Here is a 17643-nt window from a genome sequence, read left to right as displayed (position 1 = left end):
GACTTTTTGTATTTTGTTTATTTTGAATGCAACATTCAAAACTTAAGAGCGAGGACGTTCTTTCTTGCCTGTGAAAAGAGCGTGAAGTGAAACGTTTGCCACTTTTACGATCTTAAATCGGACACCGGGGATATCTCCTACAGCGTGACCACTTCGACCGAATCCAGCCACCAAAACTTCATCGTTTTCCTAAAAATACAAAATGAAACATAGTACAATGTTTGAGAATCAAATTGAATCCAGTTTCCACACAATGTCTTGCCTACGATATTTTATAGTTGTTCGAGAAGTTAAATCATACTTTTTAAATGTTTTAACATATTCTTCTTATACTGTGTAGTTTGTAAAAGTATAATGTAAAGCAGGGGTTCTCAACCTTTTTTACACCTTGGCCACTTTGAAAATTTTAATAAATCAATGGACCCCATTTTTTCAAACTTTTGAAAAAGTTAGAAAACATGATTTTAATTCAAAAGTGGTTTATGCAGTAATCAGTGGTTAGAATGATATAAATGCAATATCTGTATTATTTTCCAAATGTTTTTATCTCCTGCCATGAATTTTTTAGAATTTTATTCGATCTCCTACTTGTAAAACAAAGGGAATGTGGGGAACCACACAATACTGTTTATTAGCCTACTAATATTATTTTGGTATTGGTCCATTATCTTCCGACTTCATGAAAATAATTGTCCTAAATATTAAATTAGGAAGTGTGCCACAATAAGGTCATGCACACTTGTTTGGCCAGCCCCTGTAGGAGGTGGTAGTCCATGGTATGGTCCCCACGCAATTAACACATGCAGGCAGCATTGCAGTTATCAGCTAAGTCCCACTTAAACATATTAGCATTGGGACAACAAACACAAGTACAGAGCTTATTCAGAAAAATGGATTACTACATGATGTTGAAAAGATAGAAAGTTAAGTCTCCCTTGTCATGCAAAACTTTTGGAATTATGTGAACAAATGAGCCAAAATCATAAGCATCAGCAGAAATATGAAGTGCATGGAGATATATGATTGTATCACCCAAACCTAGCCTCCATGGTATCAAAACTATGTGTTTGACATCCTTAATAAGCAAACCACTATGTCGAGTAAATCACATATTTCTGTCAATATGTTTTGTATGTTTAATAAGTGGTTGGCTTAACAGTGTTACAATAGGGCTGCTATGTTTCATTGACTCCTCGTATATTTATGGTAACAGTCAAATTGTCGTACATTATGTAATAAATCCCCAGTTTACCTCAATGTAGTTGAGACAACCATCGTTGGGGACGAAAGCGGTGATCTTCTTTCCGTTCTTGATCAGTTGAACCCTGACACATTTTCGGATGGCAGAGTTTGGCTGTTTGGCCTCAACTCCACTAAAACAACACAAGCATGAAAGTTACAAATAGTGGAGATTATAGGAAGGGTTTTCAGATATTTTCTGTGAAAGCTATTAATACAAAATGTAAATAATGAACCATTTAAACAATTTCTAAGAATTTGTTTTGTGAAGCAACATTCATTTAACTGGGAAAACATGTTTTACCAGTTTTTAAAAACAAAATGTTAAACATTAGCTAAAGAAATAAAGGAAAAGCAGGTACAATTCACACTTAATGACTACATGGCGTGGTTTTGGATTCAACACAAAGATCTTTGGTGTAAATAACTAAAATATAATCGGGTAACGAATGATACATAGCAGACCAGAATGAAGAGTTTGGGTTTTTTTGGTTTAGTTGTAAACTCCGCTGTGGTTGCAGCAACCTATTTTGTGATAAATCGGCGTAAAATTCAGTCAGCCGTGCTTGAGTAAAACTTGAGTAAGCAAATGTAAAAAACAAAAGTTGTGCTTAACACCACTTTAGCAAAAACTTTTACAGCCACACAATTTCATGTTGCTTAAACATTTCCCAATGCAGTATTCAAGAGTTTTTAGCAGGAGTTTAGTTTAATATAAAATAGACTCTCAGATCTGCAATTGCATTCCAATAACTTTCCAAAGATCTTTGGGTGGACTGCTACCAAAACAATGCCAATGACGCCATTCGGTACCAAATATCGCCAACTAGTATTTAACAAAATAAATATCTGTTTTTGGCATATATATCGACCTATTTTGGCGACCACAAATTATGAGGTAAGATCATGTTTCCACAGACGCATAAGTAAGGTTAAACGACTCACATTTTTTCCAGCACAATTCCCTTAGCGTGAGAAGCACCCCCGAATGGGTTGGCCTTTAAGGCAGTTCCCAAGTGGGACTTCTTGTAATCCTTATCGTGCCATTTCTGTTCCCTTCTTCGGTTCTTTAGCTTTCGAGCACAACGAAGACCACTTGGTTTTCCTGGAATCAAACATAATAAACATGAAAAGCTTGTCGTTCTATTGCTTAACAACATATATATAACCCATTGTGGAAAGTATGGCAAGTGCACCAACGAGTTTTTTGGAACCTTTTAAAATGGCACCTTGAAAAAATCTTAACTGCATCCCAAATATGAAGAACGCTTGTGCGACAAACGTTTACAGTGCAATGTATGCCATACAGAGTGCATCGGAAATCATGAAAGGTGCACTTTTTCGACCTTTGTTGCACATTTTTTTGGCTGTACACCCGAGATCTGCCATTCTTTTCAGACTGGTATATAATTACATGCCCATCTGGAAAGTATGGGATCGCGCAGGTGCACGGCCTCAAAAAAATGGGTTGACATGGTGCAACAAAGGTCAAAAATAAACCCTCCCTACTAATAACGTATGGAAAAATTGAGTGCATATTCATTATTTAAGGGTGCAGGTCTGGTCTGTTGAAATAATATAACTTGCCATACTTTTCACACTGAACTACGTTACTGAAGTTTGTTATAGTTTTATATGCTTGTATTACTTTAATTTAAAATACTTGTGACCAAATTAAAAAAATAGATATACACATTTTGTTTGTTTGTCTGCATTTATCCTAAAAACTTACGATTTAATTTAAATGAATTTGCTAGCCCAATTTACTACAAAATTGGGGTAAAAAGGCTGCATTTGGGCGCTGGTCTAGAATCCTACCACAGTTATGAAATCAACGCACAAAACTGGGCGCCGGTCTAGAACAAAAATAAACCCTCCCTACTAATAACGTATGGAAAAATTGAGTGCATATTCATTATTTAAGGGTGCAGGTCTGGTCTGTTGAAATAATATAACTTGCCATACTTTTCACACTGAACTACGTTACTGAAGTTTGTTATAGTTTTATATGCTTGTATTACTTTAATTTAAAATACTTGTGACCAAATTAAAAAAATAGATATACACATTTTGTTTGTTTGTCTGCATTTATCCTAAAAACTTACGATTTAATTTAAATGAATTTGCTAGCCCAATTTACTACAAAATTGGGGTAAAAAGGCTGCATTTGGGCGCTGGTCCCAGGTTGGAAAGTTTGGCCTGCGCGGGGGATTTATCCCCCGCGCAGTAGCACTTTCAGCCGCGGTCACAGCCGCGCATTTTATAGAAAATGTGTTCAGCCGCGCAAATCTGACTCGAGCAAACGCGCAAAACTTCAGCCGCGCAAACTTCTGTATGAAACTTAACAAGCACAAAAAAAATTGGCGGGCCGCATACTGAAGTTGCATAACATTTTTTAACGCTAGTTTATAAGACGTATATCATATAATACATCATATAGAATCACTTGCGAAACGCTGAAAACGCACAGTTAGGCGATTTGGTCACGCATCAGTGGACAACGGTCACGTGTTTAGTGACGTCAAATTAGGCAATTTCGAGTAATATTGTATATTAAATGCTATACTATCCATCTTTTTAAATATTTACCTGCGCACTGCGCCCGCACACCAACCAAAAATTGCGCAGTGATTCAAGTATTCTATGAACGCTGTAAGTTTAATATAAATTCGCAATTTACAACTTTCGGTAGCCTGATGGTTTATTTTTAGCCGCGCAAGTTCAAGTCGAAATTTTATTTTCAGCCGCGCATTTTTTCAGCTGCAAAACATCTCCCCCGCGCAATATCCAAAGTTTCCAATCTGGCGCTGGTCTAGAATCCTACCACAGTTATGAAATCAACGCACAAAACTGGGCGCCGGTCTAGAACAAAAATAAACCCTCCCTACTAATAACGTATGGAAAAATTGAGTGCATATTCATTATTTAAGGGTGCAGGTCTGGTCTGTTGAAATAATATAACTTGCCATACTTTTCACACTGAACTACGTTACTGAAGTTTGTTATAGTTTTATATGCTTGTATTACTTTAATTTAAAATACTTGTGACCAAATTAAAAAAATAGATATACACATTTTGTTTGTTTGTCTGCATTTATCCTAAAAACTTACGATTTAATTTAAATGAATTTGCTAGCCCAATTTACTACAAAATTGGGGTAAAAAGGCTGCATTTGGGCGCTGGTCCCAGGTTGGAAAGTTTGGCCTGCGCGGGGGATTTATCCCCCGCGCAGTAGCACTTTCAGCCGCGGTCACAGCCGCGCATTTTATAGAAAATGTGTTCAGCCGCGCAAATCTGACTCGAGCAAACGCGCAAAACTTCAGCCGCGCAAACTTCTGTATGAAACTTAACAAGCACAAAAAAAATTGGCGGGCCGCATACTGAAGTTGCATAACATTTTTTAACGCTAGTTTATAAGACGTATATCATATAATACATCATATAGAATCACTTGCGAAACGCTGAAAACGCACAGTTAGGCGATTTGGTCACGCATCAGTGGACAACGGTCACGTGTTTAGTGACGTCAAATTAGGCAATTTCGAGTAATATTGTATATTAAATGCTATACTATCCATCTTTTTAAATATTTACCTGCGCACTGCGCCCGCACACCAACCAAAAATTGCGCAGTGATTCAAGTATTCTATGAACGCTGTAAGTTTAATATAAATTCGCAATTTACAACTTTCGGTAGCCTGATGGTTTATTTTTAGCCGCGCAAGTTCAAGTCGAAATTTTATTTTCAGCCGCGCATTTTTTCAGCTGCAAAACATCTCCCCCGCGCAATATCCAAAGTTTCCAATCTGGCGCTGGTCTAGAATCCTACCACAGTTATGAAATCAACGCACAAAACTGGGCGCCGGTCTAGAATCCTACCACAACGTTGAAATGATTATTAAGCAATGCATAATGTGGGTTAGGGTGTCGGTTAGTGTTTGGGTGTGGGTAGGTCAAGTAATATTGTTTAACACTATTACTGGACTCACCCAAACCCAAACCGGCACCCTAACCCAAATGGTGTTTCGTTGTGGTAGGATTCTAGACCAGCGCCTGCATTTGTGCTACTAAATTCAGTTATAAGTTGTTGAAGCCAAAACTGTGAAGAGCAATCACTTTTAACTATTTTTACACTTATTACACATTAAAAATACGGTCTAGTTGTTTTTTTTATCACAAAACTTGATTCAAAGACTGTAATTTCCGCGTATATATCCCTTAAAAAAACTCAAAACCTAACTTACCCATTTTGATTTCAGGGTTTCGTGAAAAAGAACGAATCCACGATGTTTCTCGTCTCGGCCACTTTTCGTGACGTCATACATTTTATTTCACCAAAAGGGGAGTAACGCTTAGTTGTCAAACTTTGGTTATTTATACAGCCCATATAAATTGATTGAAAAGAGAGTTTCTTGAACGGTATTTATTCTTATTAAATGTTTTCAAGTAAAACAGACACATTTTAATCACTTATTAGAGTGTTTTTTTTCCTACACACGGCGAAATACAAATAAACTAAAGTTACTAAGTATTGCGGAAAGTTGCTTTTATTGTGTTTCTTGCAATGGTTGAATAAAAATCACTGCATTTTTTCTTTATGTTAGTATTTGAAAGTTAAATTTTTACAATGTACGACATAGTAGACTACTTCAAAGATAACAAATAGCTTGGCCATCAATGTGTTATGTGAAAATTTTGAACAGTTTCATGTTTTTCATAAAACTTTCGAAGAATTGAGCAAATTAAATTAAACAAACAAATGACATACACTTTCTTTAACAACTAGTGTGTTGTACTTTATGAGCCAACCATATAAAATACTTCTTATTGATTATTTGAGAACGAAAACTAGGCTGATCTGGTCCAGGGTTTCCATGTAACGAAAATAAGATATAACTGATGAAAACATATAAAATGCTGAGTTAATCTATTTTATTTGACGCATGCTCATGTAATATTTGTATAACAACGGTTTGTTAGTTTTATTGTTTAGTCTTCATAAAATTCAGATAACGCCCAACAAAACAATGCAACGGTATATGTGTTTTAAGAGTTCTATAATAACAACTATTATGCTGATTTCGATAAAGTAACAATAAATTAGATTAAGTGGAACGCATGGTATATGATATCATCGAATAGAGGACGAGACCCTATACCAACAATAAACACATGTTTCCAAGAAAATAAACTTTGTTTTGTCGAAATTAGTTGCATAGGTGATAAATACATAGACAAGCAATAAAATGCAAAACTTAAGATAAATTTGTCTGAAATGTTGTTTGATTAGCTTTGACTTCAGGAGACTGGCCTGGACGCTCAATTTATTAATTTCCTTGAACAAGACAATCAGTTGGAGGAGAATTCAAAATCGGCCATGAATGGGCCAAAAGATGCAGACAGTGTCGAGTTATCAGCTTAGCCCCACTTAACCATACTAGCATTGGAGCGGCCAACACCAGTTCAATATCAGTTGCATAGATAAAAGAATTACAAAACGTGAGATAAAATAGGAAACTTTAGTTTTAGCAACCTACTCAGTTCCATAAACAAAACACTCAATCTGTTGGGGGAGAATTTAAAATGGGCCAAGAATGCGTTAAGTTCTGGAATGTCTTGTTCATTGTTTGCTCCAGTGTTCCGTCATAAACGCCAAATATCCCACCTGTAAGAAACAATGGCGATATACGCTTAACATCGGTGCCATTATAATCAAAAGGAAATCATTCAGACTGAACGTTCAAGTCTAATATCTCCGAAAGAACGTACGTTATTGTCGGAAATTTTTACACGCTAGCAACCAAATCTATCCAGCAATCAACTTAATATATAATCTATGTTTTTCTTTGGTTGAATTTTGGTTAAAGTAAATTGGAAGTATGTTGACTGGGGTTGTACGATACGATGGTATTTTGGATGAAAAGATCCGATACAAATACCAAATGACGTCATTAATCATAACTATACTTAAACAAGCAAAATATAACCCTAGTTGTGAAGCTGTATATTAAAATATAAAGACTAATAAACATAAAAAAGTTTTTGGAGGTCTGTCAAGTCAAATCTTTCAAATGTATAAAGCTCTATGTAAGGTAATTATGATTTTTAAAACACACATAACCTCACCAGTATGTATGAACATGAGCCTCCTCCCCTTGAAGCAGCCAGGGTTGTTTTTCATTTCCTTCAACATTCCACGAACTGCCTTTCCAGTGTACACAGTGTCGCATATCACACCACTAGATGACGCTAGATTGTGGAGAAACTCTAAACAAACAAGTTTATAAACAAATGGTCGACTTTCACTTTTGCCATAATTATAACTTGGTGTTGTAATGATTTTGGTGCCTTTGGTAACCTAAATTTTTAATACTTTTTTCAAATATTTTAGAATTCATAAAACCATCGTTGTATTGTTGCATCCCTATTTGGGTAACTCTGTCAAGTCCACCAGATAAGAGCAAAAAACTAATATTTTTTCACAAATTACAGCGAAAATGCGAAAAAGCAAAATTCCTATGAATACAACTTGCTTTATTGGAAAGAAACAACCTCGGTGGTTTAATAATGCCCGACAACAGAGGAGCATTTTATAAGAAAGTCTGTAGACCCCTTCAATAAACAATTTATTTAGATAGGCCACTCGAAAACCTTAGAGAGTCATTAATTCCAGTAAAAAGTTCTTCAAGTTAACAAAATACACACTTGACTTTCCGTGCTGAAAATTTATGATATTGTCTGATTGGCTTTTTATGTTATTTACTTGTTTTTTATTATATTTAAAAAAATGTTGTTTAGCTACATCAAGTTTTTACCGTGGTCTTCTACTGTGCTCTTTCCATATCCGTCCCCCTTGTGGCCATCGATAATGTTAACCAATTCTTCCGATGTTGTTTGAGTGATACCGACTGCTGCCAACATTTCGTTGATGTGTTGGTGAAAATAGTATTTATCGTCACTTACGCATATTGCATGTAATCTAAGCATAAAAAATATCAATGTACAAGTACACTAAGTAGGCTATTTAAAAGTTATTTAGGTTTTAAACTAAGATTCTCAAAGTGTGTGTTGTAAAACTTGGGTCATTGTAATACCCCAATTACAGATTATAGCTAGAACAAGGCACCTTTTTTTGGTCATTTAAAACAAGTCATTGCGACTCAGTCACAGAAACATCTCATGAAACAAATATTAAATTTAATATAAATAATTTGAAGAATCTTATGTAAAAAAATAATCAAAACATTTATGTTTGAAATTAAATAAATTAATTCTTCGTCTAAATTTTAAGCCGAACCTTATTTTGCTTCCTGTGAGGAAATTTCCGATCGCCAAACCAGCGATGGTCCCCCCACTTCCGCAAGTCACAACTATGTCATCAATGATGTCATCAACATTCTGTGACATCATTTCATTCCAAGCTTCAATGAAACCGAAAACTCCAATTTGATTTGAACCTCCAACTGGGATTGGATAGGAAGGGTGTCCTGTTGATTTTCTAAACATTACAAAATAAAAACAAAATTAAACAACTACAAACGTTAAATAAATCAAAAAATAAATGTCAAATATTATACTTTAACGACAAATAAATGTTTTATAATCAAAAATGACATTAAAGTTTTTAAAAATTAGCTCAAAATGAAAAAAGTCCATCTAAATATTGTTTTCGAAGTAACAGATTTTATGTCACGAAACTTACAATATTTTATCAGCCAGGATTTCCTGCCTTGGTTTAATATCATCAGCGTATCGTGATTTTAGTGGAATAAAATAAATTTGACTTCGGCATAAAATAGAAGGCAAGAGGTTTCCAGGACTGGGCAGTTCTTCAACATTCTACAAAAATACATAATATCATAAAAATTAATTTTGATAAACTAATTGTCAACAATTTATTAACACAACTAATTATTACTAACAGCTTTATATGTAATATATACCTCAACATAGGTACAATTAAAACTATAATGTTGAAACTGGTATTTATAGAAATCAATATTAAACAAAGGTTCTCAAAAATAAATGAACATTAATAATAATCAAGTAACTATGCCTGTAATAAAACAAACCACAATAAAAGCAGCCAAACCAGGTTTTCACTTCGTAGAAGAAGGTGACAATCCATTCCGAGTTCTTTAGCTGCAACAGCGGTGGCTCTGCAGTGATTCGATTGAACGCTTCCGCAAGTGATCACCGACCTACAACCTTTCGACATCGCATCAGCCAACAAAAACTCCAACTTTCTCACCTTAAAAGTATACAGAAAGTGTTTATAGAATTAAAAATTCAAACTAGTTGATAGATAAAATTTAAGTTCTAACTAATTTAGTTTCACACTTAAAAATAACTTAATAGAATATAAATTACCAGTATGAGTCTTTAACTTAATTAACATTGATATTAAAAGTCGTTTATTAAAATGTAAAATTAGTTTTTTACCTTATTCCCACTTAAGGCACATCCAGTCATATCATCTCTTTTAATAAAGATTTCAAAATCTTTTGGTGCTCCAGGTAATTTCCATTTATGGATTGGTGTTGGTAACATTGCCAGCTGATTGAAAAGTAAACAAAAAAAAGTAAAAATACAAAAGAAAAACAGTAGGCTACATGGTAATTGGTATGAAACCTAAAGTTACAGATTAGTGTTTCTCAAACTTTTGTGACCCAATTACTAAGGGGTAATTTGACGAAGGCTTGCCGTATAGTAAGCCGAAACGTTGGTTGAAGAAATATATGCCAGACAAACCTATTTTAAATATACTATGCCTGGTAGCAACAGCATATTTACTTAAGGGTTAAGTTCAACAGCAAAGCTTTGGCAGCCTAAAACTATTTACTGAAATCTTTGTTACCAAAAAAAACATAAGACATTAACATCAGGAAGTTAGAATTTTATTAACATGATCAATGTTTTTCTATTGTTTCTACAAGCTTCTTAAACTTTTCAAGAAATCATGCTCTGAACCAATCTGAATTAACCTAACAATCTGACCTATTGTAGTAACCCAACCAAATCAAACAGGGACCAAATTTTGGGTGGCAGCTCATGGGTAGAGAAACACTTATATAGATACATTGAACCACTCTATTTCCTTAACAAAAATAAATTTTCATTTATTTCCTTACCCTAACACGTTGTTTTGGAATTCCATTAAGAGAAGCAGCAAATTCTGGGGCTTGGTAAGATTCAATTTGGTGAAAATTCATGACAAAAATTTTTGAGAAATTACAACTTTGTAATTTTCTTCCACTTTTTAATAGTTTAAACATTACTTAACTTGTATTTGCAAAGTATTTTCTTGGAAATAGAAGGAAATCAAATAAATGTTAAATATACAACCAGCAATATGCAGATTTATTTAGGCATAGTGTAGAGCATTTGAATGGTTAATTTTGCTTACTTATAAAATTATGTATGTCAAAAAATGGAATTCTTAAATGTGACAAAAACAATCCATATACACAATAAAACTGATGTGTTTTGCAAAACCCTATAAGGGTCCGCCATGCTTTTAGCAAAAATCTACAATAATGCAATTATTTTCTGTCTGCATGATAACTACCCTCACAATTTAAACCACAGTTAGCGTAAATATATTGCAACAACCAGAATAAAAAAAATTTAGATTAAACTAATGGAAATTGAATATAAACGATGGCTCTTTTTGAAGAGTTTGCCGAGTAGTTTATATTGTTGAAATTTCAGCAAAAATATTGACAATTAGATGATAACATGGCTGTATATTTACATTCATCAACATCAATATATTTTATCAATGTTTTTTGCTAAAAGTGTGATTGCTGGATGGGTAAAGCTAACACCAGGTCTAAAATTTCAGTTTATTAGCGACACAAAAAATATTTGAGAGCCTGGTTTGCCAAGGTTTTGAAAATGGAATAAAAGTTTTTCTTGATATTAACGGCAATACTCTGGGAATATTATTCAAAAGATTTATTAAATTCAACAACATTTGTTTACTTTGCACAACCCGGAAGTATTTTATACTTTTTCCCACGGTTCATTATTGAACAATACTGATACTTCTTAAAAATGCGTAATTGGTTAAAGTTTTTAATCAAACGTGTGTTTTGTCGTTCACAGATATTTTTAAAAATTTGAAATAGCAATAGTGACAAGTTAAAAAAGTTAGGGACCAAAAACGACCCCGGAAAGGCCTGTGATTTTGCTGCGTCATGTCCGCCTTACCGCTTTGGTGATTAGGATAGGCAGGGTTTCTCAAACTGTGACCTTCGCCTTGATATGTTGTAAATTGTTTGTGATGTAAACTCATCGCTGTCTTCATTATATCTTCAGGTAACTATTTGTGACCAATTTGTCGCTGCTCAACGAAAAGTGTTAGCACCAAACCACCAATTCACAGCCTATAGAATATAGATAGATAGGTAGATATATTTTATTTGCACGTTTGTAATCGTTTTATAAAACAGAATGCAAAGAAACGAATAAATTAACGTGCAGGGTGACGAAAGAACCGAAGGTCACCAAGTCTGCCACCCTATATAATAATTCCTTGTCTCATCGGCGTTAATATTGCAACTCTTAAAATCGTTTTATTGCAAGAATGCTGGGATATTTATTTCCAAAATGGTTTATTTTGTTTAAACTTTAAATAATACCAAAATAATGTGATACTTTTTGCGTTTTTTTTTAATTCAAAATTTATTCAATTGATTTTTTTAAACACTGGACTGGATAAAATTTTAGTTTTTTAGTCGCTGTTTATTTTATTCTCATAAAATAAATAATTAGTTACGTAAAATAAAATAGGACATTTTTTATTTTTATTTTTCCCTGTATTTCAGCAATTCGATAAGACATGTGTGTAGCGTTTATGTGCAATGAAAAGGCATTTTTAAACTGGTAGTAAAATATGAAAAAAATTAAATTAGTGAATTGTTAAGCCCTTAAAATCTAAAAGCCAGACTTTTGATCCTTTGTATGCCTGAATTGTCGTAGATCTTTTTGCTTTAGAATTGCACTAATTTCTAACGGATCGGGTGCATTTATAACGCATAGATTATTATCTTAGTTAGTATGGTTTTACAAAATCTAGGTGACTAGCACAAGTGCGTGATAAGAAAATTGTTTACACTAATGTTCTGTCGTTTCCGCGCAGTTGTACACCTTAATAAGGACTTTTTCAGGAAGTTTAACAAAATGACTCCATACTTTTTCGGGTCTCTGTATTTTTTAAAACGAAAAACTGGCGCAATTAAACTGCATTTTTTTAATAGTAATATGAAATCTAAAGATCTAACGACTGAATTCGGTCTGATTCATGTCAATTTTAGAGAGGAAAGTTTGAATACATAGTACAAAAAGGAAAACAAACGTTAAAAATGTGTAAATTTTATAAAATATATTTGTTTACTACCAAAGGAATTTTTTTTGATTTAGCTTAATTTGAGTACATGAACTGGTCATATCAGCAAAATCAAAACGTTTCAAAACTAAAATAAATTAAGTTGCACTGAGGGGGTAAGGCAATACAACAATGGTATTTAATGCATAGATATTTGACAGGGTAAACTTTGAACCACGCTGAAGTAAATTGCGATTCTATATAATCAAAATGTAGCATACTATTTTTGCTGTAAAAACATAGTATTTTGAATTGTTACATAATAATGCACCTCTGTTTAAAGATATCAGTTGCATGGATGAAGCAAACAGAGCACATGCGATAAAATGCCTCATTTAAACTGTAAACCTACACTCAGTTTGTTTAACAGGAGAGTCAAACAGAAATCAAGGCAGTTTACGGCGCAAACTTTACGCTATTTCATGAACAGAATATCAATAAAACTAAAGAAAGTGTGAAAAAATGCCTAATTTGAACTATAAAGCTACACTTGATTCGTTTAACAGAATAATCAATCTGTTGGAGGAGAATTTAAAATTGGCCAAGAATGCGTCAAGTTCTGGAACGTCTTGTTCATTGTGTGCTGCATTGTTCCGTCATAATCTCCAAATATTCCACCTGTAAACAATGAACATGGCAATAACTTTCACAGTAAAATCAAATGAAGTTTATGAGAAACAGATAATTTTAATTTGTCTATCATTTGAAACTAATGAAACGTGTTGTTTCTGTACTCGACATGTCTAAGCTACACAAGGAAATATCAGTTTTGACAACCCTTATCAAATAATCCTTAATTTAATTGGGTTTTTAGCAATATGGCTGTTGTAAAAATAAAAATTTTGAAAATTCGTCATTATAGAATACATTCTTATTACTTAAGCATCATTGCGGAACCTGTCTTGATGGTCAGTAGAAGTGCAAAGAAATATGTTATCCTGTGAAAAGCTAAGTGTAAAAAGATCGTTAAATCTTTGTAATTTTTAAAATGTAACATGCTGTACAATATCATTGGGCCCTTAAAAAGAACTACATGTATCAATTTTTAACTTTTGTAATTCGGACGAAGATTCTGTTAAAAAACGAGTCCTAAAAGTAAAAGTTGCTTATTAAAATACACATAACCTCACCAGTATGTACAAACATTAGCCTCCTCCCCTTAAAGCAGCCGGGGTTGTTTTTCATTTCCTTCAACATTCCACGAACTGCCTTTCCAGTGTACACAGCGTCGCATATCACACCACTAGATGACGCTAGATTTTGAAGAAACTCTAAACAAACAAGTTTATAAGAAAAAAGTTGAATTTTAACCTTAGTTTATTTGAATTTATATTACAATAATAACAAAGAAAAAATTAGGATTTTTTAGGTTGACTAACCAATAAGATTTATATTTTTTTTTATACCTATTTTTTGGTGGGCCTGGGGCTGCAGCCCCCTCAGCCTCCGCATTAATCCGCCCCTGAACACAGTCACAATTAAATCATTCAGTCATAGTTGGAAACTAAGCGTTTTGAACGTGTGGATTTAATTCATGTTATATTTGCATTTTCTCCTGCCTTTCAATTAGAGTTTTGTATTAAATTACTTCCATAAAGGGGTAATATCCAAAATAATTATGCAAATCCTAAAAACAATTAGCTAAATTTAACAAGTTTTTACCGTGGTCTTCAATTGTGCTCTTTCCATATCCGTCCCCCTTGTGGCCATCGATGATGTTAACCAATTCTTCCGATGTTGTTTGAGTGATGCCGACCGCTGCCAACATTTCGTTGATGTGTTGGTGAAAGTAATTCTCATCACGATTTACACAGATCGCATGCAATCTGAAAAATTTAAGCTTTTTTAATTTTCCTATGTTACATTGAAACATCTTGTCAGTTGAATAATTGTTCTAGTATGGCAACCAGGTTAACTAATAATGCAGAGCCATGATGGTTGACATTGTGACTTTCCAAGATACAACATTTACAAGTTTATTATAGTTATTAACTATTATGACAAGCAGAGAAAAAATGAGTTTTCTGATAGAATTTTTATTTCAACTGACAATGTTTTGATTATTATCTATTCGGGAATTTTTTTTACAGCAATAGATAGCACAACCATTTTTATTTGTGGTCATGCTTCCACAGTATATTCATAATTATACCAATCCTAGTCCACCTAAGGATTCACCTTATTTTGCTTCCTGTGAGGAAATTCCCGATCGCCAAACCAGCAATAGTCCCCCCACTTCCACAAGTCACAACTATGTCATGGAGGATGTCATCAACATTCTGTGACATCATTTCGTTCCAAGCTTCAATGAAACCGAAAACTCCAATTTCATTTGAACCTCCAACTGGGATTATGTAAGAAGGGTGTCCCGTTGATTTTCTGTGCGATAAAAATAAAAACAAACTATTCCCTGAATCACAAAAAAAATAAATAAATATGAATTAAACAGATTCTCAATAAAATCACATCTTAAATTAAAGAAAATCTAATTTTAAATTGAATCAAAAATACCTTAGTAAAATAACAAACTAAAAACTGAAAAAATATACTTACAATATTTTATCAGCCAGGATTTCCTGCCTCGGTTTAATATCATCAGCATATGTTGAGTTTTTGGGAATAAAATAAATTTGACTTCCGCACAAAATAGAAGGCAAGAGGTTTCCAGGGTTGGACAGAGTTTCTACATTCTAGAAATACAAAGCAACACAAATTTGTAAATCATATGTAAAAAGAATTACAAATAGTACATTATCATATAACTAACTTTTTTTTTAGATTTGTATGGCATTATCGTTAATTTGTAAAATAACAAGAATATTTTGTCACCAAGTTTTTTTATCAAAAATGTTAATAAACATAATATTATCTAATATCCAATAGCTTATGGAAATTTTAAAAAGACATAAGTCTAAGACAAAAGAAAAATACACCCAAGGAATTCATTTATGTCAGTGGGTGAAAACTTATTTACATATATATATATTTTAAAGTAGTAATAATTAAATTAAACAATTATAACTTTCCTATAGTTGTACGATGTGAACAGACAATAAAATGTATCAAGTAAAAGTCAATAAAAATAAACAGATGTTGTTAACCATATTTTCACTTCGTAGAAGAAGGTGACAATCCATTCCGAGTTCTTTAGCTGCAACAGCGGTCGCTCTACAGTGATTCGATTGAACGCTTCCGCAAGTGATCACCGACCTACAACCTTTCGACATCGCATCAGCCAACAAAAACTCCAACTTTCGCACCTTAATAAATAAATTGTTTCTAGAAATTTACTTAATTTTTTGCAAATCTTGGTTGACTCAGTTGGTATTTAAGCATTTTAATACAAAAAGCCTTTTAAAAACTTCATAAATATTTTCTTACCTTAATCAAATTAAACAAAATATTTATAAAGTGTTTAAAAGTTAGCTAAAATGGACAGAAATTAAATTTCAAACAGTCAAACACTACTAATAATTAACAATTTATAAAAAAATCATTTACGTTGGCAACTTAAAGTAAATAAATAAAAAATCTTCAGTTTACCTTATTCCCACTTAAGGCACATCCAGTCATGTCATCTCTTTTAATAAAGATTTCAAAATCTTTTGGAGCTTCAGGTATTTTCCATTTATGGATTGGTGTTGGTAACATTGCCAGCTGATTGAAAAGTAAAAAAATTGTTTATAGTAAAAAAATATGGTCACATAAACATTTTTTTTAATAAATAAAAGCCTAAAAAAATAAAATTTAGCCAAACAAAGTAAGTATTTTAATGATAATTAGCAACATATATATGAAATATTGGCAAATTTATTACTTTGTTGCATAAAGAAAAGTTTTTTTTTTAACTGAGGGAATAATAATATGGTAAGACTCTAAGTGTATAGCCTACTTTGACACGTTTCTTTGGAACTCCATTAAGACCAGCAGTGAATTTTGGAGCTTCGTAAGATTCCAATTCATGAAATAACATCGCAACAGTCTTGAAAAAGTTGCTACTTTATTATGTAAAGTTACACAGAATACTTTCTATATTTAGGACAAAATTGCTTTCATTTGTTTACTTTTGTTCAAACCCGGAAATGGTTTTATTACACACGGAAATTATATTTTTTATTCTCACCGCTTTGCTAAATAAAAAAAATAACTATTTTTACGTTTGTGGAAAGTTAAACATCTGATAAATTGTATAAAAGTATTATCTATTTAATAGTTGTACAATTTGTTTGGTGAAACGTTACAAAAACTCATTTTTTTACAAATATTAAAGTTTACTTTGACTTTCATAGAAATCAAACTTTCTCTCACCCGGCGATTTTGCTGAGTCATCCAAGCGTGTCGGTCGCCATTCATGCGTTTCGAGTAAAGCAAACATAAAAATACTTTCTCTGACCAAAGTCGAACTTCTCAGGTTAAATGATAAACAGATTTATTGGTGCCAGAGGGCACTATTTTGACCTTTACGGTCGTTTTCGTTTGGACATACGCATATTAAGGTTATTAAATAGGCGCAAAAAGAGTTTCCTGTTATTTTTTTTGTGTTATTCTATTAATAAATCAAGAAGCTGGTTCAACTCACGATTTGTGTATTTTTTATGACTGCTAAGATTAATCGTGGTAATAGGTTTGTGTGGGCAGATGTCTAAAACAAAACTAAAAAAGGCTCTTAAGTGGGAATTATTGCCGATTGAAGACCCCTGACTTTTTTAAATGTTTTAATGCAATGCCTGGTAAATTTTTTTCTTAAAAAATCGTGAACCAATCTAAACCACTAGAAAAAGGTACACAAAATTATTTTTTTTTATTTATCTTGAAACAATTAATGTTTTTTTGCAATAATAGACGCAATAAAATACCAAGCAAAGTAATAGCAATGTAGAACAACAACATGTTGACTTCAACAAGGTTTTATTGTGAGGGTGAAAATCAGGAGTGCAATAACAACTTGGTCATAAACCCACCTTGAGCATTTATAAGACATGTGCTCTGTTAATTTACGATAAATGCACCCATT

At 33.0% G+C, this 17643-nt stretch overlaps 3 protein-coding genes across 3 annotated transcripts; all 3 read right to left on the bottom strand.

The window, feature by feature from the left end:
- Positions 1–2: 2 nt before the first annotated feature.
- On the bottom strand, positions 3–5550 carry LOC146138963 (small ribosomal subunit protein uS12). The gene is made up of 4 exons (XM_083393439.1): positions 5485–5550; positions 2185–2344; positions 1253–1373; positions 3–189 (listed from the first exon to the last, which is right to left on the bottom strand). The coding sequence occupies exons 1-4, from the start codon at positions 5486–5488 to the stop codon at positions 43–45; spliced, it is 432 nt and encodes a 143-aa protein (XP_083249565.1). The 5' UTR covers positions 5489–5550; the 3' UTR covers positions 3–42.
- Positions 5551–6260: 710 nt separating this feature from the next.
- LOC146138962 (uncharacterized) lies at positions 6261–10452 on the bottom strand. Its single transcript, XM_083393865.1, has 8 exons — positions 10372–10452; positions 9683–9796; positions 9333–9491; positions 8943–9079; positions 8538–8738; positions 8056–8219; positions 7367–7507; positions 6261–6905 (listed from the first exon to the last, which is right to left on the bottom strand). Exons 1-8 carry the CDS (start codon positions 10450–10452, stop codon positions 6799–6801), a joined length of 1104 nt encoding a protein of 367 aa, XP_083249991.1. The 3' UTR covers positions 6261–6798.
- A 2113-nt stretch (positions 10453–12565) lies between these two features.
- LOC146138961 (uncharacterized) lies at positions 12566–16602 on the bottom strand. Its single transcript, XM_083393956.1, has 8 exons — positions 16522–16602; positions 16173–16286; positions 15731–15889; positions 15183–15319; positions 14808–15008; positions 14292–14455; positions 13760–13900; positions 12566–13247 (listed from the first exon to the last, which is right to left on the bottom strand). Exons 1-8 carry the CDS (start codon positions 16600–16602, stop codon positions 13141–13143), a joined length of 1104 nt encoding a protein of 367 aa, XP_083250082.1. The 3' UTR covers positions 12566–13140.
- Between the last annotated feature and the right edge of the window lie 1041 nt (positions 16603–17643).

The sequence above is a fragment of the Ascidiella aspersa genome, chromosome 7, assembly GCF_963924565.1.
Source record: "Ascidiella aspersa chromosome 7, kaAscAspe10.2, whole genome shotgun sequence".
Classification (NCBI taxonomy): domain Eukaryota; kingdom Metazoa; phylum Chordata; class Ascidiacea; order Phlebobranchia; family Ascidiidae; genus Ascidiella; species Ascidiella aspersa.
This window is presented reverse-complemented; position numbering and strand designations above follow the sequence as displayed.

Bases quoted from the DNA above. Each gene is read 5' to 3' on its own strand.
- LOC146138963 (XM_083393439.1), bottom strand. The intron at 1,374-2,184 runs GTGAGTCGTTTA...GTGTTGTTTTAG, and splicing joins GGAATTGTGCTGGAAAAAAT to TGGAGTTGAGGCCAAACAGC. The intron at 190-1,252 runs GTAAACTGGGGA...TTGTATTTTTAG, and splicing joins GTTGTCTCAACTACATTGAG to GAAAACGATGAAGTTTTGGT.
- LOC146138962 (XM_083393865.1), bottom strand. From the start codon at position 10,452: ATGAATTTTCACCAAATTGAATCTTACCAAGCCCCAGAATTTGCTGCT. The intron at 9,797-10,371 runs GTAAGGAAATAA...CTTTTCAATCAG, and splicing joins TTCCAAAACAACGTGTTAGG to CTGGCAATGTTACCAACACC. The intron at 8,220-8,537 runs GTTCGGCTTAAA...TTTTATGCTTAG, and splicing joins CTCACAGGAAGCAAAATAAG to ATTACATGCAATATGCGTAA.
- LOC146138961 (XM_083393956.1), bottom strand. From the start codon at position 16,602: ATGTTATTTCATGAATTGGAATCTTACGAAGCTCCAAAATTCACTGCT. The intron at 16,287-16,521 runs GTAGGCTATACA...CTTTTCAATCAG, and splicing joins TTCCAAAGAAACGTGTCAAA to CTGGCAATGTTACCAACACC. The intron at 14,456-14,807 runs GTGAATCCTTAG...TAAATTTTTCAG, and splicing joins CTCACAGGAAGCAAAATAAG to ATTGCATGCGATCTGTGTAA.